Here is a 25,838-nt window from a genome sequence, read left to right on the forward strand (position 1 = left end):
CATCCGTGGAAGTTCCCAGAAAGTACGATCCTGGATTATTATTTGTACCATAAATAATTATTCCACTAATTTCTGACAGATTATTTTTTTACTTTTGCAGCAGTGATTTCTTTTTAACACGGTCAAACTTCCTCATTCCTTTGTTTCTTTTATCGACGGAGTTTTTAATAGCCATATATCAATTTCGACATAAAGTTTTTACCATCAACACGTTGATATGTATTTATCTCAAAAATCTGATGTGATATCGAAAAATCAAGATGAAAGTATCTAAAAATAAACTTGTTAATTATAACGAATAAACTTAATCCATTCAACTGAGTAATGGAGCTTGAGTTAATTTTTTTGAAGTAAAAGCGGTTGTTTATGGGCCTCAATTGCATTTTACAATTTTCAACCATAAAATTTTGGTCGCAGATGGTGCCGATTCCTTATACTCCTTATTGATGCTTTAATAAACTACGCTTAAAAATCCTACTTAAATTTTTGTGTGATTCCAAAACGTTGTGATTGAACAGCAAAAATTAATTTAAGATTTTATCTCTTAAATTTTAAATTATTTCGTATTAATAATAAATTTATTAAAAGGTGTTAAATTCCAATTCTAATTTCTAAATTCAATTTCTAAATATTTAAAGAAGTTGTTAAAAATAATATATGTTTATCCTAGATTCTCTGTCACCAATAAGTCGAAAACCCGAAGTTACTCAAGATTATATTAGTAATTAAAATCAGATAGCCTTTAATATATAGGTCGACGATTTAAAAAATCTATACAAAAATATTTCGTGGACGTCAAACCATTAATTTTAATGTAGATATGAGAATATATATTATTTTAAATTTGATTTGTATAAGAATTAAGTTTATAGCATTTTTGAACCAGATATAACCAGTATGAGAAAATAATTACACGGTTTCATTTATTTAATTAATTATCAACTATAATGTGTTGATAATTTCATAACACCAAAGACATTCATTATCTTTGCGATGGAATTTTTAATCCACATAAATTATTTAAATTTCGTATCACTTTTTATTTCAATTTCTCTTTAATAATATAACTTTTATAAGGGTTATCTCTGTAACTGTAACTAAGGTGTTTGAGTAATGATCATTTTAAATAGAAACTTGAACTGCCGTTAACGATCAAATGGAAAATCTAGAGAAATTTAATTAGAACACATTTTTTCTAGTCACAATCATGAAAGTCGTTCATAACCCTCAAATAATTAGATAAGTAATCTTTAATGCGTACCACATTTTTCGTATGAAATCATTATGATTCAATGTACTGATTTTTATTATCTACACACTTAAGATAATTTTTACTGATTACCCAAAAAAATTTCACCTATTAAACACTTCATCTCATTTTTTAATCTTCAGTTCACTTTAAATTGAAACAAAAAAACATTTTTATAAAAAATACTTTATGATGAAGCTTATAAAATTAACTTTTATTCTTTGTACTTATGCTTTAGTTTTTGGAGCAGAAAATGTTAATAAACAACCTAAAGCAATCGTAAGTAATCTTTTCTTTTAAATTTAATCAGACTAAAAATAATTAAATATATATTTTTTTTGTTTTTCTAGCTAATTGAAGCTATAGAACAAGATAATATCGATGAAATGTATATTGACATTCTTGAGAGCATCACAGAAGCTTTTGAATACGGAGCTTCATGTCAAGGAAAAATGCAAGTTCTCGTAGCATATTTAAAACTTAGAGATTCTACCGCTCACTTGAAGTGGATGGCTTCAGAAGATGATTGCGGGTTTTATCACAACAGTGATATTTATGGTTATTTTGAGGTTACCGACAGTTATGGCGCAAAATCTTATGTTAAAATAATTGGTTATGAATAAATTTTATAATTTCAATAAACAGATTTAAAAAGTTAGTTTGTTATCACTTTCATTTTAATTGAATCTATTTTAATCATAAACAAACACTTAAAATCAATTGAACTAATGGAAAGAACTTTTTTTTCCGAAAATTGATTGATATACTTTACTATAAAATGAGAAAGACAAAACGAAATCCAGTTTATAATAACTTGAGTATCGATCAAGATTATTGAACAAACTAAAACATGAAAGTCACAATTTTCTTTGTACTGTTAGCATCAACTTTAGTTTTTGCTAATAATGAAGTAAAAAAACAAGCCAAACAAATCGTAAGTTAAATTTTTTTTAAATTATTTATTAAAGTCATTACTTTTTTATGTACAATTTTGTAGACTGTTGAAATAGTTGAACACAATAATATGGCCTCCATGCATTTAGACGTAATTGAGAGTATTGAGGAAGCTTTTGATTTAGGCAGTAGTTGCCAAGGGAGAATGCAACTTCTCGTGCCGTATTTAAAATCGAAAGCAACTACCAAGGGCAAAAACTGGGTAGTGGCGGAACAACCTTGTGGTATTGAACATAACAGTGTCACTTATGGTTACTATAAAGTTACTCAAAGCGGCGTATCACGTCAAGTTTATGTTATTGCCGTTTAATGTTAAAAATAAAAGCCAGCTAAAATAAAAAATATATTTTTTTATTCTATTGCGTTGGTATTGTGACAGTTAGATCATAATAGCTTGTAAATAACATTAGAGTTGTTTACCAATCTTCTTCTAATCTTCTCCTCATTCCCTTTCAATCCTTTCAAAAACAATTGATCGTTTCTTAATGAATTACAGTCAGCAGTTATAGGACTTCGCAAGACTTCCACATTTTTCATTGGAGTAGTGTAAACTAAATATTTAAGATGGCCCCATAAAAAAAAATCTAGGAAGTTTAAGTCCTGGAATCGGGCAGGCCACAAGTGAGAACCTACTAAAATGCGCTTGTGCACCATCGTGCATAGTCCACATTGAATTTCTTATTGCCAATGATACATCCTCTAGAAACTGATGTAACTTTTGTTCCAAAAAGTTGCAATACACTTCGCCGGTAAGTTTTCTTGGAAGAAATACTGGTCCAACTAGCCAGTTTTCTAGCACATGGTTATTATGAAAATTCCTTATTGCATTTCCTGAAAAATTCGCTTCATCAGTCAAAAGAATCGAAGTCAGTAGTTAAGGGATTTGAACCAATTTATCCAAGAGCCATTGACAAAATGTACCACTAAACGTGGTACAACAAATAATTTTTAAGAATTTTGCAAACAGTCCCATTACTTACATTCAAAGTATTTGCAATTATTTGAGTAGAAATGCCTGGTTGTTCCTCTATTATGTTCAACACATTCTCTTCCAGTTCTACCGTTCTGATTGTCATTGGCCTTCCTGATCCTTCAGTTTGTTTCACTGAGCCTGTTTCATGAAAACGTTGATAAATACTTTGGAAGATTTTGCTCCAAATCAGGAATATTACGGTGGGGAAATTAGCTTTCAATAAATTACCATCAGCAAGCCCATAAATAAAATACATCTGTCATTTCACACTGGTTTTTCAAAAATTATCAAATGAGAAAATATTCTTAGAAGTAGTAGTCCCTTGAATTTTTGCCGCATGTCTAATAAAGACCTGTATATCATGGCACTTGTTAGATGAAAAGTTTCTATTGCATATTAGTCAATAAATTATAGTGCATCAAACATAAATGTGGAATCTTTAAAAAATAAAATAAAAATTCAATGAATTTTATTTATTTCCAATTTTATTGACTTTTTATCAGTTCAATTTTCTATGATAAATCCTTCTAAATATTTTGACAATTATTTGTGATGCGTCATTTAATAATTTCCGTACTTTTCGTATTTACATTGACAGCTGAACACAAAAAGAAACCCCAAAAGCAAGAGAATGATCAAAAAACGATCGATATCGTGAGTATATATTAATCATCGTATATATCTAATAATTTTTTTTTGTTTTAGAAAATACAAATGTTGGAACAACAAGGTTTGGAAGGAATGCAACCGGATGTTTACGATAGCATAATGGAAGCGTTTGGAAATAAAGCAATTCGTCCCGATGGAAAAATGCAACTTGTCGTGGCATTTTTAAAAAATAAAAACACAACTAAGTCGTTGGAATGGGTTGCGGCAGTTAATCCAGAAGGATTTTTTCACAGCAGCTTAAATTACGCTTATTTTAAGGTCGATACGAAATCTTCGAATAATACGGTCAAAATTGCTGGGTTTAAAATTAAAATTAATGAAAAAAAGAAGTTTAAACAATTAAAAAAGGATTTTAAACAAGTAAATAAAAAATTATTGAATAATAATAAACAATAATAATTATTTTCTTTGTTTTATTTTGTTTGATAAATTCAAGTGATTGTTTTTCTTTTTTGAATCATGAAGAAGTAAAGAGGTGCAATTACCATGTTCTTGCTTAGACGTTGTGTAACCTGCATGCAAAATCTATGGAACGTGCTAGAAGATCACTGTCACTACATAATGGCAAAGAGGAGTTCATATGTAGGTCAGTAAGTAAATTGAGTCGTAAAATTATTTCTATTTTTATTTTAAATAAAGAAAAGAAATTAAAAAATTTTTTTGTCTATAACATTGACACGTAAGTACACATAAATGATAATCTTATCAATAATTAGTATTAATAAGTGGACGATTATTATAACAAACCATTTATTAGAGATAATTTGAACTACACATATACGTTATATGTAGGTATAAGTGCAGGTTAAATTTAGAACATGTTTAAATTTCTAATATGACACGTAACGGTGAATTAAAGTTTAACCCACTGGACGTAACATTTTTCTTTTAAATCTATTTGAAAACAATAATTTAATCGCCAAAATTTCCTGAAAGAAATGGGGTACTCACTTAAAGTTTTAACGCTCTATAAATCTAAACAAAGAATGTTTTTTGAATAAATCGTTTTCGTTCTCCTGAGATGATATTTTAATTTATTTTATACACGCGAAAGATACGGTTAAGAAATCGTTTTTGAAAATGACAACAAACTCATTTTCACGTCAAATATAATATAATTGTTTTATAACGATGTTCAAAAAAAATTAAAATTCACCGTTAATCGAAAAAAATTTACGGAAACAATGGCACCAGCAACGTTTTTCAAAGCGATACAGACGTTTTCAAAATATTTACAATATTTCTTTCACGGTAAGTTGCACTGTTATAATTAAGCCAATTTACTTATTACTAATTGTTTTGAATAAGAAACGAATAGGAAAGTTATGTTACAATTTACTTTGAAATAAGGAGTTTAAAATGATTTTCTCGGAAACATTCGTAAACTCTTTCACTATATGAAAAGAATATATTCACACGTTAACAGTGCTTCTAAACAACTATTTAGTCTACAGTTTTCAAGCTCTTTAGGAGTATAAAGTGCAATTAACACCGTGCCACTATGTGTGCCACTTTATTGTACCTAAATAAGCCTATTTAGAAGATATATTTATTTCATTTGTTGAGGTTTTTATTTTTTTGTTATTAATGAGTAATTAAAGATTTATGTGTGGTTTAGTTAATTAAATTAAGTTAATTTTTTATGGTTTTAAAACGTTATTAATCTTGTGTTGTAGTTAATTAAATACAAAAAGTAATGTATAAAAAGCGCCATCTTCATTGTAGTAGATATATTTTGGTACAGCAGGAATCATTTTCCTGCTGGTTACTAACCCGGATTTTTTTTTCATTCTATAGATAGCCTCGCGGCTATTGGCTGGTTGCACATCAAGTGCATTCCTCCCACCACTCGCCGAGCTAAAGATTTCATAAAGCAGGAAACAGCAATACAAAAACTTAGTGAATTCAGCCGAATCACCACTATAACCATGGAACAGCTAAAACGGTACGAAACTTTTTAAATATATCTATATTTTTCCTTACACATACTTTATCTTATCGAAATGAAATTAATATTTTCCTTTAATACTTCTTCCGCAGGAATTATCCTTTCGAAGTCGTCGAAGAATACCAGCTGACGGCCTCAGGGTACGATTGCGTCTTGCTTGTAAACTCCAATGGACAAGAAACGAAGATAGAAAGTTTTACCGGCGCTCTTTCAGAATGTTTAACAGTCGATCCACTCGCTGAAAAAGAAATAAGAATTTTACCGTTGAAAGAAAATCCTGGTAGTCGATTAATTCATGCCCCAACTGGAACTATCGATCCCGACTACGATGATGTGAGGTCGTTACGGGAAACGGCAGTCAAAGGAGTACAAACCGCTTTAAAAGCAGGATTTAAAAAGTTGTTGATAGCACTACAAACACATCCTGATTTTGAAGACGCCGAATTGGTGACATTACTTGGAGTTTTTGAAGGATTATATGTGGTAATTTTTTTAATTCTTTCTTATTTTAAATTTCAAACAAAAGAGTTTATAACAAAAAAGTTAACAACAAAAGAAAAACGATGAGATGAATCATTACACGAATAAGTACGATTGTTGGATTAACTAATGATGAAGAGTAATTACTTGTTGATATTGTTATGTTCATAAGTCGAAATGTATCGATAAAAATATTGACCTTGGACAGAGTACATTATATTTATAGAGTTCAATGATGAATGTTAAATGACATTTTTTAAATAATACGATTCTATTTTGTTTATATGTCCTTCAATGAGCCATTTTTCGAATTTATTACTGATAACGTTTAAAAATATGTGTGTAAAAAGAGTGATTGTCCTCTACGGATTATGATTACATCGCGCTCTTATCTTTTGCACATGATTAAAAATAACCACGCATTTATAAAATGAATTAGAAAAATTAATTTAAAAAAATATTCTATTATATCTTTTCAATCAATTAACCCAAATAATTATCACAAAATTTTTTCAAATTTTCTGGAGAGTTACAAAATATAACAAAAACCCAATATTATCAAAGTTCATATTTAATATTCACTCCCAAGAAATACATAATGTATTCTCATCATCTGTCGACGCATAATTTCCTAGAATAGTGAGATATCAAAAAGCGGAACAGAGTTTCTTTACCAACTTTATTTCCAGGAAAAAGTATGATGATGATAGAAGGTACTCTATAAGTTAAGTTAAATATAAGTTTTCTTAATTATATATTGTCCTTTCTAGTCCAACTTGTTGCCATCTTTTTGGCAGTACCATGATTGCTGCAAAACCATCTTGCTGGTAAAAAGCTGATCCAGGTGATTTTTGACTTCCTCATTTGAGTCGCCGTCTAAAAAACTTTGTAAAGACCGGAACAAATAATAATCAGAATGATTCCTTTGAAATCCCACAAAAGAGATAGTACCTATACATCACCTTTTTTGATGAATATCGGTTTTCGAAGTGCTTTGAGCCAGTTCATATTTTTTACACCATGATCTCTTGCTTTTAATATTGTTGTAGACAACCAGTTTCTAGTTCCCAGTGAAGACATTTTCTTCTTATCATTATCAAAATTATCGCATCGAAATTTTGCAATCCAGTTTTGGCGTTCTGTCAATTCATCTCAGCATTTTTATCCTTTCTGTAGTGAAAAATTTCCATGTTTGATAGATAACTTATTACTACGTATAAACAATAAAACTTTTTCATAAGCAAACCTTTCTATATCAGCTGTCAAAAACCCAACCCAACCCAACCAAACCCTTTTTTTAACGAGGTTGGGGAAACATCTGCAAACAGGTATTGGGCGTTTATTCCTCTTGAGAATCCTCCCTCGTCCATCGCCTCCATTATCTTCCCCCACGGTACTGAATGCATTTCTTATATCTAATATTACCATTACAGAGAGGCCTCTATGTGTTAAGGAAGTTTTCCCCTGCTCTCTTTTTCGGTGTATCACAGCCATCACAGCATCTACCGTTCCCCTCCCCTTCCTGTATCCGTACTGCTCTTGACTTAATATTTCTCTTCTATCTCCACCGTTATCCTTCTGTTTGTGAGCCTCTCCAATAAAAACCCAACCCAACCCAAAAGTTAATTGCATCTTTCCCCCTAAGCATGGATTTACTAAAGGCTCTAACAATCAAACCACTATTTGATGCAAGCTTAAGGAATCAGTGTAATCACAGCTTAGTTTAAGTTATTTTTAGTTTTGTATCTCAAAACTATTTTTAATTTTCTTCATTTCATTGGCCAACCATTTAGCGGGGTTTTCTTGGTATTCTGATAGATATCCAGAGAGATTTCTCAACTTGAAAGAGGTGTCTTAGAAAATTTTTAACTTGCCAAGCTTGAGGCACCACAAAATAGTAGCACGCCCAGAATTAACCTCCTGTCTGTATTAAATCTGGATTAATCTGGATTTAATAAGTCAAGGTTCTTGGACCAGTGTAGTATTATTTTGCATCATATCAAGGTAAGCAGCTGCAGCCTTGGTATTATGCATCACCTGTTTTTGTCACAAATGTTTATTTCTCCCGCATTCCCTTCCTTCGTAGCTTTTACCACTCTTTGTTCGAGGTCTTTTAATCCGCTTTTATGGTATTAAAAAGGCAGAGTATACCTCCATTACATTTAAGCCACTTGTCATCCATATTTCCTACATTAAAAATAGGGGCAAGAAGAAGAACTGCAATTGGAGACATGTAAATGTGGGATGTAATTCAAACTTGATCCGTTGGAAAGATAACCACAATTTACTACAGAGTCAAGTATTTCTATTTACTTAATATTGATAAAATGATTGAATTTAATAAATCAAAAAAGTTATCATTTAATTCTATTTAAAACCAATTCAATTTTGTCTCATCTCATTATGATAACAAATTATTTACGCAATCTTAATTGTCCAATATGATTTATAACACCATCTATTTTAAAAGAAACAACCCACTTGAAATAAATATAATCCTTTCAAATACTATTTTATCTTACTTCTTTTAATCTTTTCAGCCTTTACAAATTAAAGAATTAAATCCCAAAAAACTCCCAACGATCGAAAAATTGGGAATATGGACCGACAACAAAGACAAAACAACCAGCGTTTTAAGGCAAGCGTTAATCCTCGAAAGTGGTTTAAAAATAGCCCGGGACATAGGATCTGGAGATCCGGAAAGAATGGCTCCTCCTAAAGTCCAAGAATACGTCGAGTCGGCGTTTAAAAATTCCTCGATAAAATTGGATGTTATCGACGACATTTCTGTTATCTCAAAAGAATATCCTTTGTTCGAAGCTGTTAATAGAGCAGCTAGTGTCGTTGAACGCCACCGAGGAAGAATTATTTACATGGAGTATAACCCCCAGGATCAAAGTAAAATTACCGAAACTATTATGTTAGTCGGAAAAGGTGTTACTTATGATACTGGAGGTGCTGATATTAAAGCTGGGGGAATTATGGCGGGAATGTCACGTGATAAATGTGGAGCTGCAGCCGTGGCTGGTTTTATGCAAGTTGTTAATTTACTCAAGCCGGAAAACGTTAAAGTAATTGGAGCTTTGAGTTTAGTGAGGAATAGCGTTGGATCCAACTGTTATGTTGCCGATGAACTTATGAAAGCTAGATCGGGAGCTTTAGTCCGAGTTGGAAATACCGACGCTGAAGGAAGAATGGTTATGGCTGATGTTCTTTGTAAGGTTGGTATTTATATTTTAAAAAAATTACTTGTGAAGTATTTAATCTTATCAGGTAAATATTGTTTACAATATTTGCCAATTATAAACAATGTTGATTATGTATTGTAGACAGAAGTGACAAGATATTATTTGAAATTTAAAAGATTTCTTTATTTCTAAAATTTTAATGCACCATCTATGAAGGAAGTTTGAAACTTTGCTTAAAAGATTATTATAGTTTGCTTTAAGTTGACTTTCGAATTGTTTGCTTGGTTGTCTAACCTACAGTCATTTAAATTTTATATTTTATTATTTATTACAGATGAAGGAATTAGCGATGGATGCTGTTAATCCAAGTTTGTTTACTATAGCTACGTTAACAGGACATGCATTTCTAACAGTTGGAACTGGATATTCTATTGGTATGTAAAAGTCTTGTTGATACTTTTTTATAGGTTTTATTAAATGGACTTAATTTAATGATTATTATTTGAATTTGGATTTTATTACAAATAAATTTGTAGACTTGGTGACCAATTAAATTCACAAAATTTTTGAATTAGTATAGGCGGTTAGTACGATAATACCGTTAGTTTCACAGTAAAAACAGCTAATATTAGCATTAGATTGGGGTCAGCGTGTAAAGGAAACCGTACAGAAAGAACCGTTGCCCGATGTTTTTTAAATATCTATTTATAATGGAATATTATTATAACATATTCCATCGTTTACATATTTCAGCAAAAATTTTCATCGCATATTTCATATTTCATTCACATTATCGTCATTTTTCATCGGACGTTTTTATTTTTTGTTTTTAACAAAACAAGTTTTTTCCATTTCGGTATTTGTAAAGGAATCTAACCCAGATTTTTTAAATTATGACCTTTTTTTATAGCTGACAACTTTCTATTTAATATGCATATGTGGTTTTCTTTTGGGCTGACTCATTTATCGCTGGTTTCTCAGGTGGAAAACTTACGGATATAGATATACTTTCACTTCAAATATCACTCCAAATTATCGATGAAATCATCTATTATTCCAAATTGTAATTGGAAAAACTACCTTTACTCCTACACTTATTAGAAGTCGGATTTCGTAAAACGATACAATCATTTATTTAAAGTCTTTATATGAACTTTAATTAGATTTAATCTCAATATCGTTTATTGAAAATCTAATTTTGAGTATATTTCTGAATTCCTTGAAGTATGTCATGTAAAAAAGCTTTTTTCATTAAAAGATGTAACATCAACCGTTTCAAGGTGTAACCGATTTTTTGGTAAAAATCATAGAAATTAAGCATATCACCCCTGCAACATCTGCGGCACTCACCGAATTAAAATTTTAAATGTATTTATGAATTCCTCGAAGTATTTTACATGAAAAAGTGCTGTTAATTATAAGATGTAACACCAAGCGTCCCCAAAGACTAAAAGATTTATTGGTTAAAAAACACAACAATTTAGGGTATCATTCAACAGCTTCTTGCATATATTATACTAACTAAATTATAATCTTGAGTACATTTTCGAATTCTTTGAAGTATTTTGCATAAAAAAGTACTCCTTATCAAAAATTGTATGAGTAACCATTCTGAGGATAAAAAAGATTTTTTGCGAACAAACATTAAGAACCCGAAAAATCCAAGGTGGCTTCATTTTGTGCCCTGCGACAGTCACGCCACTGAATAAATTGTAATTTTGAGTCCATTTTTGAATTCTTGGAAGTGTATTTCGTAAAGGAGTACCTTTAATTAAAATTTGTGGCGACAACCGTCCCTGAGATAAGAAGATTTTTTTGGTAAAAAAAAAACACGACATTAACTAAATTATAAATATAAGTATTTTTGATTTCTTTCGAGTATTTTTCTTTAAGTAATACGGTTAATTAAAGTTGTATCATCAAATGTTGCCAAGATAAAGATCATTTTATAACGATAAGCATTAATAACTACAAAAATTCAAGGTATCTTCATTTTGGGTTTCTCACATTCATGCCACTTAAATTAATTATATTTTCGAGTTCATTTATGAATGTTTCGAAGAATAAAAGCTCTAAATTCTTATTTTCCATGTAAAATATTAAATCGTCTAACAACCTGAATCACCAGTGTTTAGCTATAGATTTTATGTAATCGAAGTATCGTAATTATCAGCTGTAAGCCTTGAGAGCGTTTACAGTTACGGAGACCTTCTAAAGCAAAGGGTAACACAACCATGACGCTGGCTATGATACAATATTCATTAAGTGTTATGTACCAGTGGTATTCGATTTTTTATCGGTTTGTACAGAAGGCAATGTCGGTTCAGCACACGACCAGGTCGTTTCTATGCCTATGGTAGCCGTTTCCGCGTTCAACAGTCCGACTCTATCTCCTCTGTTCAGAAGGATTCTGGGATTTTTAACCTGACGGCGGTGGGAGTATTGGAATTTTATGCGCGGTTGAAACGGGGTCGCATAGCGGACCCCTTCGCGACGACAATTTCCTTCAAAAAGTCGGCATAGAAGAAGGACGAGGCGGAGGAGGAGGAGAGAAACAGTTATCTCGACACCTGGTCGCTGGAAGGGAAAACGCTTTTTTCCTTTGCTTTTTCCTCCTCTTCGGAGTGAGGGGAAACGAAGAAAGCGGTGTTCCAATTCCGTTCGCGATGGTCAACGATGATAAGTTCGGAATGGCCGAGGGAAGTGCGAATCAGCACCGTTACTCACTGTCTTCCATGAAATGCTATCGCTGACCTCAATTTCGACCGTTTATTTACTTTTCTTCGTCTTCTTGTCTTCAATATTTTATCGATTTATAATTCGTATGTCTATAAGCTAAGTTGCGCTCCAACTGGAAGAGGATGTTGCATATTACGTCGGTCGAGAGAGGAAATTGTACCATTTTTTGAGCGAATCGACTATAATTAATGGTTAACAGAAAAACTTTATTTAATGGGGTGCATTTCCTGTCTCGATTCGCACGAATTAAATGCATATTAATTGGGAATTCTTATGTGAATTCTTATTTGCAGTTATGGATAATGGGCCCGCTAAGAGAGCCGGTACTAGTACTAGGCTTCAAACGGCTGGTGAAAAATATTCCGATCCTTTTGAGGTGTCCACAATACGACGAGAGGATTTAGCTTTCCATAGGGGAAAAGCTCAAGGGGATGATGTAATGCAGTGTAGTAACGCTGCATCTTCAAGAACTGCGAGAGGTCATCAAGGTAATAAATAAAATTTTTAAATATTTAGTGAATATTTAGTCGATTCAAGTTATATTATTGAATTCGTTTTTTTATTGGTTTCCTTATGCAATCGATTGCAATCGTCTCGCGAGACAAGAAAAGTAATCCCGAGGAATCGGGCGTCAATATGACCAAGGCCAAGTGCCCCCTGCTCAATACACGGATAGATTAGTACTAAGCTATAAAACGCACAATTTTATTACATAATCTAAGGTCAAATGCATGAATGAACACTTACTACCTCGCGCCGTGTACTCGCGCTGTTACGTCACTTTTATATTTGACATTTTATGTCGCGCCTTTTGCACATGTAATTTACGTCCATCGCTCTTTTGCAGGCCCAGCCGGTTTCCTTATACTCGCTTCCGGTTTGGACAAGCACGGATCTGGTAACCAGAAACCGATTAAATACAGCCATTTGGATATCGCTGGATCGGCAGGTGATTTTCCTAATCCCGCAACGGGAGCGCCAATTTTAGCCCTTTCAAAGGCATTTTTGTTCAGTTGATGTATTGAAAATTCCGTCGTTTACATGTGAAACTTTGTACTTATTGCCGAGTGTATCGTGAGAAGTGTAAAACTGCTTATAACAATAATAAATTTTATGATGTTTTTATCGGTGTGTTGTCTTATGTATAATTCCCTTCTCTTACTACCGCATACACATACATGCATAGACACCGTAAGCCACTAGGAAATGAAAATCGAAAAGTTCAAGGCAGCGATATTATTTCGATGCGTGAGTATTGCAGCAGCCTGTTACGAAAAGGTAAATAAAAAAACGAGCGGTTTCTAACAAGATGCAGCGTGCTCGTTTAGTCTTTTAAAAGATCGTATAAAAAAAGCACCTAATCAAGGTTAGTATTGTTTCTCGTTGCATTTGAAATTAAATGGAGCGACTGTGACACATCGTCGTCGAACGGAACCACCACATCCTGTTCCTGGTCGCTTTCAAGGATGCATCTTGCAAGAATTAGAGCCGTATGTCAAAAAAGGATCAGAAAGATCAGGAAACGCCGTGAATAATCATCGACCAAACGTTTTGTTTCGTTTTTAAAAAGGTGGGTTTAAATCGTTCTTTTTAATCCCACAATAAGACAAAAAAAAGAACCGAGCTACCTGATTTTTGACGTCTTTTTTTAAATTACAATACTTAATCCTGTCAATACGTACCATGCCTCTCCAATTTTACGGATAAATATGTTTGCGACAATGAGGCTTTTGTTGTAAAACGCACAGTTGCAAACGTTTCTTTAACTAACAATACTACTTTTAGTGTTTTACGCCCTTAAATTAACCGAGGACTGTAAATTTTTAAGTAGTTTTTTCTGTGTTTTGTACAATACAATTTACAATACTTATTGAGAATATTATTAAGAAACAGTATTAATTTTTATTATAAATACACAAAAAAGTAGTTTTTATGAAAAAAGCCTGAATGAATTCTTAATTAAAATCATGAGTATATTTTTGAATCTGCGTCATTTTTACATAAAAAAGGTACATATACTATATCAAAAGTTCTAATACAGGGTGTGTCAAATGTCTGGAATATAGCCAATAACTTCGCCAATTGTGGTTTTAAATAAAAATGTTTCAAATAAAAAATTCTTTATTAATTATTACATTGTCGCATGAAAGAACTTATCGTCTATAAAAGTATGCAAAAAAAGTATGCATCCCATTTAAAATAACAATGTTGGTTGCCATAGCAACGAAACAAAAAACAATGCAAGTAAATATCGACAAAAAATGCGCCATGATTAACAAAGAAACTTGTATTTGAAACATTTTTCTTTAAAACCATAAATGGCGAAGTTATATTTATTATATTAATTTTGAGTACATATTCAAATTCGTCGAAAAATTCTACGTAAAAATTGCGTTTAATTAAAATTTGTAAATTTTCAAGGTGTGAAGGATTTATTGGAAAAAAAGCACATCATTCTGCACCCTGCAACATTTGCGACACTGGTTATATTAGAATTTTGAGTACATTTTGGAATTTCAAGAAGTATTTTATGTAAAAAATTGCTGTCAATTAAAAGTTGTAAAATCAAGATGTGATAAATTTATTAGTTAAAAAATGTTGTAAAGAAATAATATGAATTTTTAAAACATACTTAAAAAAGTCAAGAGATGATATTGAAAAGATTATAAACAAGGAAGCCTTTTTGCGATTCATCTGGAGTCACCCACGTCTTTTCGACCGAAATAACTGTACCACGGGTGTGTGCTGTCCCGAAATAAAAAAAAATGGAAGAAGTCCAATCTTCGACTTTGTTTGTTTTGCTCGACCTCGGACCGTTGTGTGTGACCGTTAGGTCATTTCGCTCAATTTGCTTTTTTTTAGTTTTTCACCCCAAAAAGTTCTTTGTCCTGATGAGACCATCCGAGGTTGATTTACCGTTTCTTCCGCGAAGTAACTGCCAATCGTTTTTTTCACACCTCAATTCGACATAATTGAGCCGGTTTCCATTGTGCCACTAAAACCAAGGGTGGTAGCTGTTTGGCTAGCCACAAATTTATGGATGTTGTTTTATGACATCCCGTGATAAATCCTTCACCACGTCAAGTTTCGAAATTTTTTTTTGTAAATTTTTGTTCTCGAAAACGTTGATTGAAAGACTGGTTTGTATCGATCTGATAAGAATCGCATTGCTGCATCTGATCAAAACAAACAAGCGGAGGTTCTCAGGAAGCGATTACGGCAGCGCCATTACGTCGATATCCTGCCCGGCGTGCATCTAAAGTCTAAACTTGCGAAGTGGCACAAAGCCATTCCCCGGGTCAATCGTATGCAATACTTATTGTTTATAGGCAGTCACGTAGCTGCGGCCAGCGAGAGCCGAGACCGTATAACATACATTTAAATACGCACATGTGTATGCCACCGCTGGCTCCTTACAGTGTTAGTATGACAGCAGTGGCCGAGTGGTCGCATGCCTACGTAATGCCCGCTGCCAAGTGTACATTCTGGTCAGCGATTTACTTTTGGTTTTTAGCCAGGAATCTCTGCGGCTACCGGGAAAGACGATACGCGCCCATAGGAGAGATTGCGAACGTGTACTGCTTAGTTAGTATGCCCACTAAGTCACTAGGTACTATGATGACTGCGCCGCCTCAGGTGACATTGCTAATAATAAACGTCGCCGCGAAGAAGGACCTCCTCTTTCAACGAGAAAATTACGTAATATCTCTTCCATACTCGTCTCGTGCTCACTTTTATTACAACGACGAAATAAATACAAAACATATTACATAAAACACCTTTTTCACATTCATTATACAAACAAACATGTTTATAAATAACTCTTTAAAGAAAAATATATTTTAACAAACTCAAAAATTTTGCTAATCCTTCACGAAAAGATGCCACGCGTCTATTATGTTAACACCCCATTGAGTTCAAACCCACAATCGGTTGAGTGCTTTTCAAAGACCGACAGCAAATCCCAAAAGGTTTTGTTAACACTGCCATGGAGGCATACGCGATTAAACGGCGAGCTTTTCGCATCGGACACACACAATCGTCAGTTTTTCAGGTGTGGTCAACTACGACTTCCGAAGATGCGCACACCTTTCGTGGTCAGCGCGTTTACACCCTTGTCAGCCCAATTAAATCCTTTATAATGCAGGTTTTTAAAAGATTTCAAGCGAAGAATTTAAAATCCCCGTTTGCGCACCTGGATCGTTATTTCTTCACGAGTAAATAACGCAGCAATGGTGGTTATATATCATTTCTTAAGTAGTTTATAATGACCAAGACAATCTTTTGGCGATGAGTATAAAAAATACAGATGCACCACCCTTACGAGTAGCAAAAAATCCAACCACCCTTTTCACTTAATGATGGTTCACGGCGATTTTTTTAAGTTTTTCGCTACCTGCTTTGAAGAAAGGGAAGGGGTGTAAAACCCTTCCGCCTTTTTAATAGTTGTCTGGGCTATTAAAACATCTGCCGCGCGTCTGCTGTAAGGTCAGGTTTGCGGAAATGCCCCTTAGATCGATTTCAAAGGGTTATTGCAATCTGGCCCTAAAGCCTTTGAGATCGAAGATAAACCGGGCACACTTCAATTATTTTTCTATTGTCGAGGAATGACGCAACGCTCGAATAACACATGTCGAGACAAGAATTGGATATAATTACGGAGCTTTTAAAATAAACTTTGAAAATACCATAATTGGTTAAGAAAAATGAAAAGAGGTCGTTTTACCTGTAAATTAACTGGCTTAAATCTACTGTTATAAATAAGCGTAAAAATTCCTGCACCATAAAATTCGGTAAATTTGCGTAAACTGAACCGCTCGTTGCACAATAGATTAGTTTAACATTGGTTCCAGAAAATTTCCAAAATCGTTTAGATTGAAATATATAGAAACAAATACCAAACGTCCTTACTTATATATTTTGCTGAATCATTCTCGATTACTTATTCGAGCCAATTATCAGCAATAATTTATTGCTTATGCACCGGGACAAGGAAATGCTAACCGGGCTATTAGCTAAGCGTTAAAACAGATCACCACAGATCTCCGGACATGAAATAAAACGCTCGGTATCTCGAGGTTATAAGATTCTTAACGTTCATGTGAGTGCATTGCGTCTGCAAAAATATCCGGACTAAACACGTGATTAACGGAGACAACGCAAATCGAGAAAGCAAAAAAAGCATTGTTTATTATTCTATACCAGAAGGAGGTACTGTATGATTTAATAATAATGAAACAGGTCGCACGTTTTAACTAAAGATTAATTTTTTAATCACATGTACGACCACGTTATATCTTAAATTAATTTAGAATACAAATAATTCATTGATATAAACGTTTCTTTCTTTACAACTTCAAAGATATTACATAACCATGCATACTGGAAGGTAAAGTTTGCAGTAGTAATATTGCACAACATTCGACCCGATGACATTGAACTCGTGAACTTGGTCATGAAACCGATACCAACTTAGCATACGAAGCTTCCACGTACGGCTGCCAATTGAAGAGGTGTTACTGACGCATATTTGCGAGCTATCACGCATTTTCAATAGCTCGTAGTCGTGGCTTTAGTATTGGCCCAAGTGCGTGGACGCACACGCCCATAGAATGTCAATTAATCCTTGAAAATAAAAAATAGAAAGAACGGAAAATAGAAGGCGCAGAAGAGATTTCATTTTCCGATCATGAAAAATTCATTATCTCATTAAGTAGCGCGATTGTAAATTCGCGAAGCACAATCCTCGACGAACCGTGTAGCACCCAAAACAGATATTGGAATAGATCACTCTTTATAAATAGAACGGTGTTCGACCCGACCTAACCGAAATCATTGTACCATAGGTCAATAAACTGTTACAGCTGTGTTAAAACGATAAAAAATACACTTGGTTTAGAAAATTTGTATTTCATTTTTAATGTCGAACTAACCCAAACGGGGCATTAATTCCATCAGACCATGAAAGTAGCTCCGAATTAAATCGAAACCCATTTGTATAATCCTTTTGTTTTTTTCGATGCCCATCAACATAATAGGTAGTACATGCATGATTGAAAGAAGAAGAATAATGGTATCTCAACTCAAGAAGGAACTCTTTTAATAAGCTCACCGACTTCTCCTTTTTCTGTTGGCATCTCAAAAACAATCGCTTCGAACGAAATAGGACGTTGAACCTTGGCACGTTACGTTGACTTTTACTTTAAGAACTGCTACGAAAAAATGTACGTTTTGTAAACCCTTAATGATCCGTCAATAAATAACGTATTCTAGCGTTTTTATAGGGTTTGCAAAAGTTTTTTTAAAGAGTTTATTGGTGGTTGTAAAACGCTACTGAAATAGGCACGGAAACCTTTTTGCAGTTGAAATCTATTGAATTTACAAAGTAAGTAGAATTTTTAAAACGTTTTGTCAAATTTTTCAATTGTATTTCGGGGAAAGAAATAAAAGGTTCTTGAAGGGGTGTTTACTTGAATAAAAGCAAACCAGATTTCACTTAAATTGTTTTATTAGCAAAAATAGAGATGTCATAAAGAAATTCAAGTTATTTAGACTAATTTAATTCCAAATTATGGATTTTCGTTTCTTCCACAACCAGCGATTTACCAGATGCTCTCCAGAGTCTAGCTACTTCTAAGGATGATTCGGATACTTATCCTAAAATCTACGACTTCCTGATGTAGTTGTACTTGTCATATACTTGTCAGCCAATACAGTAAATTTACTATCTTCCTCATCCTGTTATCAGGTCTTGGCTAAAATACTGCTCTACCTCCTAAAATTCGTGGATTATCATCACATTTTGATGGAATTAGTGAATCCAGGCCATCTACTTAGATAATTTAGAAAAAGGAAGCCAAAACGAAGTCAAAAATAAATTAAATTCAATTTGTAGGCAAAGAACTAATATAAAGTATATTGGTGAACATTTAAGTTGAAGATGTGGTCATCATCAACGTGATTGTTTCTAAATAGACTTTAATTTAAAATCAACCACCGCTCCTTAATGTCTGACCTACCCGGTGATTCCCATACTAAAAATTGTTTTCTGCTCTACAATAGACCCAATTACAGTCGGGTTTGTTCAATAAGATTTTACGAGTTTATAAGCAAAGCTCATCTTCTTTTAATGGCAATAAAAGGTGTTCGGTCAAAGCGATTTATATGATTGGTAGAGATCGTTAGAAGTTGTAGCGACTAATAACGTAACATAACAGATTTCCTTTCAGTGAAGGCAACTCTCTGGATACAACCGACAATCTCGGAATCGCGGAATAACCGCAGCATCTTAATAAGCGCATTCCTAGATTAGATCTTCGCCAACAGAGCGCTTCCTGCTCCCATAGAATCCTCGCACAATACCAAAAGACGTACAAATCTCGCCCGCAGGATTGCTCTCTTCCGTCTCTCTCGCCTTAGGCGATTGCCTCCACAGTCACAAGTCGGAATCAGCGGGAGAAACGTCCGGATTCTCCCTTTGACGACTTCTTCAGGCGGCAATTCCTAAACGCCGGACCAATAAGATAACGACCAGGGCGAGGAAGTACATAGGAAGAAAAAGAGAAGAGGAAGAGGAGAGCCGCCGTCGACGTGCGAAAGAGAAGAGACGTCGGCCTCGGTCTCGCCGCCAAGATCTGGGTCGAGATTTGCCATTGAACCGACCAAGCTGTGACGTAATGGAGTCATTCACCTGTGACGTCAGCAGGTTGAGGCCGCGATCGCGGAAGACGAAGGAGCAGGACGATTGCTTCACAGCTGATGCACTCGCAGGGCCCGGAGAAAGTTCTTTCGCGGATTTTATTGTTATTTATATGGGTTGGGTACTATTTATAGATGCTGTGTTTGCCTATTTTCACCTCCTTGTCTATTTTAAACAATTCGATTACAATCTTCATCCTAATCAAAGTTTTAAAAAATGCATTCTTAATCTTTACGTTAAAAGTTTTAAAAAAATTTTGTCCACGTTTTTATTACGCTTCGCACCTTTATTTCTTCATGTTCAGACAAGTACACTCACAAATTGTTTGGTGTCGTAAACATAAAGGCAACAGTATGAATACAATTAAGGTACTTAGTGGTTCTTTGTGAAGTTACTACTAAATGCCATCCTCGCAAGAGATAACATTTCAAAGAAGTACACCGTAAGAAGATTAAATCGTATTATGAGTAAGAATCCTTTCCTGAAACCTCCAAAGCTTACTACCTACTAAGTCGGGTTATAATGTTTTGATCCTGTGAAATTAGCCTTAAAAATTACATAGATCGCCAATAAGTTTTTCTTGGTAACAAGGAACTAAACTTGTTAAATATTTGTTTGACCTCAAATATTTTGCTAGATTTTTTCATTAGAATGTTGAAAGTTTTCGCGATACAAAGGAGTGAAAACAGTTATAGTTTTCGGTTGTAAATTATCACGCCGAGTTTGTTTAACCTAGTTTTCATAAATTCTGAAGAGATATTCCTTTGTTTAAAAAAGGTTGAAGTTTTTCAGCGGTTATATTAATAATTAACTGCTTATCTAAGATCGTTAATAAATATGTACATATTTTCGTTACATAACTCGTTTTCCATGTTGCACAATCGTTCAGAGCAATGCAAAAATAAGTTGAGTAATAACAGCGACATTGGTTTAGATTCTTCAAGCCCAATTAATTGATCTGTGTTAATTAACACAAAAAGCCTATTATGGCAGAAAAATATTGACTTACACGGGAGAACTTTAAAACTAGTATGCGGTAGCGAATAAGTTGCGTTTAATGAGTTTAATTTCAAGGTATAAAAGCGAATTTTATGGAAAAAAAATCAGCACCCACAATTTTTTAGTGCCACCTGAATCGTTAAAACTCCTCTTCCGCCAAACTAAACTTGAATTATCACCTCTAAAAAATCCCTATCCAAGCCACATGACGCCTGTATGTGTATATAAAAAACTAGATGGGAACAGCACGTGCCATATGTCTGAGAGGTTCTTCCGCTTTCAGTTTTGCCATCGGCATCTAAAAATTGATGGGGGGCGGGGGCGTTCTATGAGCGATTGAAAAAATACACGTGCTATTTTTTTAGCATCTTGAGAGGTTTGTGAGGGTCCAAAGCTGCGGTAGCAGTTGGGGTAGGTTGGTTTTAGAAGGTAACACGACACTTCTGCATCTGCCACATCGGCTGAGCAATTTTTTATACCCAAGTTTTTTATATCCACGTTTTTTATCTTGAACTTTTTTATGGCCACTTTATACGGGGATGTGCGTTTTTATCCTATACAGAGGGTTTAGATTGCTAAATTGATTTTTTTTAATTCATTGAATATAACTGACAAAGAGAAAAACGAAGAAAATTTAATCAATAGAAATTTATTTTAACAAGTATTTTTTTTTGTTTGTGTAATCTTCCTAATGGTTCTGTTGGTTTTGTTAATTAATACCTAATATTATTTAATAGCTATATAAATTTGTTTAATTTAATTATCAAATATATAAAACGCGTATTCTAGAATCAATGACGAACACTAAAGACAAAGCGAGGTATTTCTTTATATCGACTTTATTTTGCGCAACTTCCTCCTTCCTTCATTCCTCCAGGTGAAACCAAAGTAATTTCAAAGACAATTACACAACAATCTCCAATATTAGCCGAAGAGTTCATAAGGCGCCATTAGTTGCTTTCAATTTTCCTGACCGTTTCCGCCTGCATTATTCCCACAACGAGTTTCAATTCTGATGATTATAGAAGTTACACGATGGATGAATCCCGGTTATTGAATCGCTTTATATAATATTTATAATTATCGATTAAATTTCGATTAATTTGAATTTACTTTTTTGTCTTTTGGGGAGGTATGATTGTTTTCAGGGAATTCCGAAAAATATTTTGAAGGATCATCGTCGGCGGGGAGTGATCCAGCAGATGGCGCGGCGACCGTCTGTCCGCTGAAATGAGTAAACGACCGCGGCATCGCAGGGGTCTACGTCCTACCAGAGCCCTGACCTACTAACTTTGCGAGGTCAATGATCTGCAATTCCAGTTTCAGGGGACTCTCTTCTTCACGCCGAGCTAAGTTCTTCTTCGGTACTCTTCTTCTTCTGTCGATGGACCGCGCGAAGAAGAAGGAGAAGAGGAGGTCCTCGTGGGAACCTTTTTGGGGACGCAATCGGCGAAGAGAAGCAGGAGGTGAAGAGGAGTCGCCGACGCGAATTTGGAGGCAGGACGAGCGATGGAAATAGACGCGCGCTCTACTGCTGAGGCTAGTAACCTCTGGTGGCCCAAGAATTCGGACTCAGTTTTCGGAGTCATCCATGGTCTCGCTTCGAGCCTTCGAGTGCGTGGCCACTCCGTCCTTCTCTGCCTCCTGGCAGGACGAGGAGGACAAGCGGCCCCACCTTTTTCTAGGTGGAGTGCGAGGGACAAAAAAGAGGCAGGAAGAATCGTCCGGCTCTTAATACGGCTGGAATGTCTTGTACGACGTGATAACAAACGTTGACGGGCGGATTGATTTTAGAATTCTTATTAATAATTCTCTAGTGCTTAAATAACTCAAAAACAGGATCTTTCTACTTAAATTTAAACATAACAAATATTAAAACATTTCAATAATATTCTTATTAATTAATTAGTAAAAATGTTTTAGGATAATAGTTGTAATGGGATAACAGCATTTCTCGGTGTTTAAGATTCGATTTCAATAAGAATGCACCGGACCTGCACAAACAAATTTTTCTTTCGTCAGGCTTTCTTTCACTACTTTCTCTCGTCGAGGTCCGGCACGAGCACTTAGAACCTAAGACACGACGCCGCATCTTGCGCTCGTGGCAGACGACAGCTTTCTTTTCGGCGTTGGGGGCTCCGTCTCTCTAGACCAGTCGACCCTGGTTTCTTTCGTGGTGTTTTTCTTGGTCTAGTCAGGTCTCTCCCAGCGTGCACTAGACGCAATAATAAAACTAGAGACGAGGCCGTTACGAGACTGGCCGTAAAATGTTCTTACAGCACCTGGATAAGAGCCAAGGGGGCCACCCGAACACCTTTAAACTTGAACTTGCGCTCATCGCCAGTGAAAACAAACGCAGAAGAAATTGGAATGTTAAACGAAGTTTAAATTGAAACAGAAATTGAAATCGGAATGAACGATAAGATACGAGAACAATAGCGTGATAAATACGTGTACGAGAACGAACATTCACGACTACATTCATTATTTCGAAGAGGTTTACACTACAAACTCATATATATTGGAATGTAAGAAGAAGGAATGAAGTAAAAAAAAGAACAAATCCGAACTCAGGTTCGAGTTCACCGACATCGCGACTTTCAACAACGATATTTGTATCAGCTGTTAAGAGTTCACAATGGTTTGTTGTGTTATGACATTACATCATCTGTGGGCGCCGTACTCTTATAAGAGATGATTATCGATTGTTGGATTGAAGTAAAGCATGTAGCGGCTCGAGTAGCCATTCATCAACTTTATTAAAAGAAACTGAATTTAAAATGAATGACTCAAAAATATTTATAATTATTTTTTATCACATCATAAATCACCAAATCCTAGCACGAAGACATTTCCTGGTCTGAAGGAAAGTTCGATTCCCTCTGGTCGAAGACAATGTCTTCTGGTTGCCACATCGAAGCGATGAAGATTGATGGACTCGAGTTGGTGTGCGTGAGACCGTCGATACACGCACACACATAGGCCGCCAGAGTATGGGCTCTGGGCATTGAAGACCCAGTTCGATCATGTGTCAACAACCTCTGAATATTCAGCTGATCGGCGAAGAGTTCGATGACACGAAGAACACCCGAAACACGTACGCGGGAACCTCGAGGCTCTTTGGTCGAGCGAGTTCCTTGCCTTGGGAAGAAGAACGGACCGAGAGAAGAGAAAAGACCACTCGATCCGCTCCGATCTCTTCCTGGGTGAACGTCGTTGAAGAAGTATATAGGTCAAACGGTGGATGGAGGTTGAAAGAGTGCGAGGGACGGCGAAGGGAATACAAGGAAGAGGCGCCGTCGAACGCCAACAAGAGATCTGCGAGCTGGTGATGCTGCGTGGCGTCCCGGATCGTTCACGATTGAACACGACCTAGAAGTGCGGTCAGTGTGCGATTGGCCGCCGTTGGTTCAGTAGGGTAAAGGGTGACTAACCGGGGACGATGACCTCAGATGGTCGCAGAGGCCCGCAAGAGACCGAGCCACTAGTCACAAAGGCTCAGAAACGAGAAATGCGTAGTGCAAAGTCACCTGGTAGCGCTCGGTCGCATCTATTGCCGACCACTGCTACCAGCTCCAAGAAGAAGCTTTTCTGGTCCTGTCGGATTTGGTCTTCATACGACCTCGTCACGTCCGTGGGTAACTTCCATTGGACTCTCTATACACTATCATCCTTTTAAATCATGACGATCGTTATCATTTTCAATGTTGCATTATTTCAATAAAATTATTTCTGTCATCGTAGTCGTATAGAATCGTCGTCGCGAAAGGTAGGAAATGCGAGGAAAGCCAAAGAATGCCGTTGCAAGCATAACAGGACGTCGTGCCTAATGGACTCCTGCTAAATAGATTTGCGGAAACATCGGCCACTGGCCAAGCTGTTGGTCAGTTGCACAAGAATGATGGAGAACAGATGGGCGGCCGAAGACACCCAGAGTTTTCCTACCAAGTCGATTTTTACAAGATTAGACTTGGTCAGCTGTCCTATGATTACGAATCATATATTTGTATTAATTAATGGGATTTTACTTACTAAATCCTTTAGTAAATTAATTAGTAATTATCTTTTTTTTTATATTAAACATCGTCATTGTTAAATCGGTTTTATTCTCCTATAGTAAAAAAGTTATACGCCGGAATGCACCTATTTCATACAAGGTGTTCTAACTCGAATTAAATAAAGGGGTATTTTTTTAGATAGCAATAGAGTCCCTGCCCAGCGTCAGCAGACCGTGTAATAGGTTTGCATTTTTGCAGAGAAGTGCCAGGTATAGAGTCGCTTAATTACTGTTGCCGGATTAAGGAAGCGCTTTAGTTGCTGAAAAATAATATTACCATGACTCAAAGCCGTGGATAATGTGCGAATTACTTTTTGTCCGATACAATAAAGTTGTCTGTGGCGTTATTTGCACGGCGAATTCCGTACCATAACTTGGTAAATGTCTTTACATCTTTTACTGCAGTTGACCTAAGAATGTTTTCTCTTCGGGCAGTGGAAGGAAATTGCGATGATATCGCCTTGGGGTATGGCAACTTTCGAGGAAGCCTACACGTGAAAGTCGAGGTGAAAGTCAGCATTTTTTTTAAAAGCAACATGTCGCTAATCGCTTGCAGAAACCACGTCGGATCGGTTCGAATCTATTATAAATCGCTGCAAAAAATTTTAATCGCTATGATTATCAGCTGACAAGGACAATCTTTGCATTTCGCTCTAAGCATGGTTTTTATTTAAAAATATCTATTTGCAAATTTATTTGATTTTAAAAGAAAATGTTAAGTGAGTTAGTTGTTTAAATTAAGATGAATTTGCATCAAGAATCACGCTTGTACACGTCGACCTGAAAACCATTTGTATCTCTACGGCTCTATGTGTGTATCTAAAGTAGGAAGTTATACTTGGCTTTCGCAGCAGCCAACAACAATGTAGTTCTTTGAACTTAG

At 35.1% G+C, this 25,838-nt stretch overlaps 2 protein-coding genes and 2 long non-coding RNA genes across 4 annotated transcripts; all 4 read left to right on the plus strand.

Annotated features, from left to right (window-relative positions):
- The first annotated feature begins 1,387 nt into the window (after positions 1-1,387).
- Positions 1,388-1,907, plus strand: LOC111427188 (uncharacterized). The gene is made up of 2 exons (XR_011639615.1): positions 1,388-1,528; positions 1,600-1,907. It is a non-coding gene; the product is annotated as an uncharacterized lncRNA (long non-coding RNA).
- Positions 1,908-1,971: 64 nt separating this feature from the next.
- On the plus strand, positions 1,972-2,560 carry LOC111427062 (uncharacterized). Its single transcript, XR_011639614.1, has 2 exons — positions 1,972-2,183; positions 2,247-2,560. It is a non-coding gene; the product is annotated as an uncharacterized lncRNA (long non-coding RNA).
- A 1,122-nt stretch (positions 2,561-3,682) lies between these two features.
- Positions 3,683-4,247, plus strand: LOC139428935 (uncharacterized). Its single transcript, XM_071194009.1, has 2 exons — positions 3,683-3,830; positions 3,882-4,247. Exons 1-2 carry the CDS (start codon positions 3,729-3,731, stop codon positions 4,239-4,241), a joined length of 462 nt encoding a protein of 153 aa, XP_071050110.1. The 5' UTR covers positions 3,683-3,728; the 3' UTR covers positions 4,242-4,247.
- A 767-nt stretch (positions 4,248-5,014) lies between these two features.
- Positions 5,015-13,325, plus strand: LOC111427227 (Dipeptidase B). The gene is made up of 7 exons (XM_023062244.2): positions 5,015-5,096; positions 5,643-5,790; positions 5,886-6,276; positions 8,814-9,494; positions 9,796-9,895; positions 12,494-12,688; positions 13,048-13,325. Exons 1-7 carry the CDS (start codon positions 5,030-5,032, stop codon positions 13,215-13,217), a joined length of 1,752 nt encoding a protein of 583 aa, XP_022918012.2. The 5' UTR covers positions 5,015-5,029; the 3' UTR covers positions 13,218-13,325.
- Positions 13,326-25,838: the final 12,513 nt, after the last annotated feature.

The sequence above is a fragment of the Onthophagus taurus genome, chromosome 2 (assembly GCF_036711975.1).
Source record: "Onthophagus taurus isolate NC chromosome 2, IU_Otau_3.0, whole genome shotgun sequence".
Taxonomy (NCBI): Eukaryota; Metazoa; Arthropoda; class Insecta; order Coleoptera; family Scarabaeidae; genus Onthophagus; species Onthophagus taurus.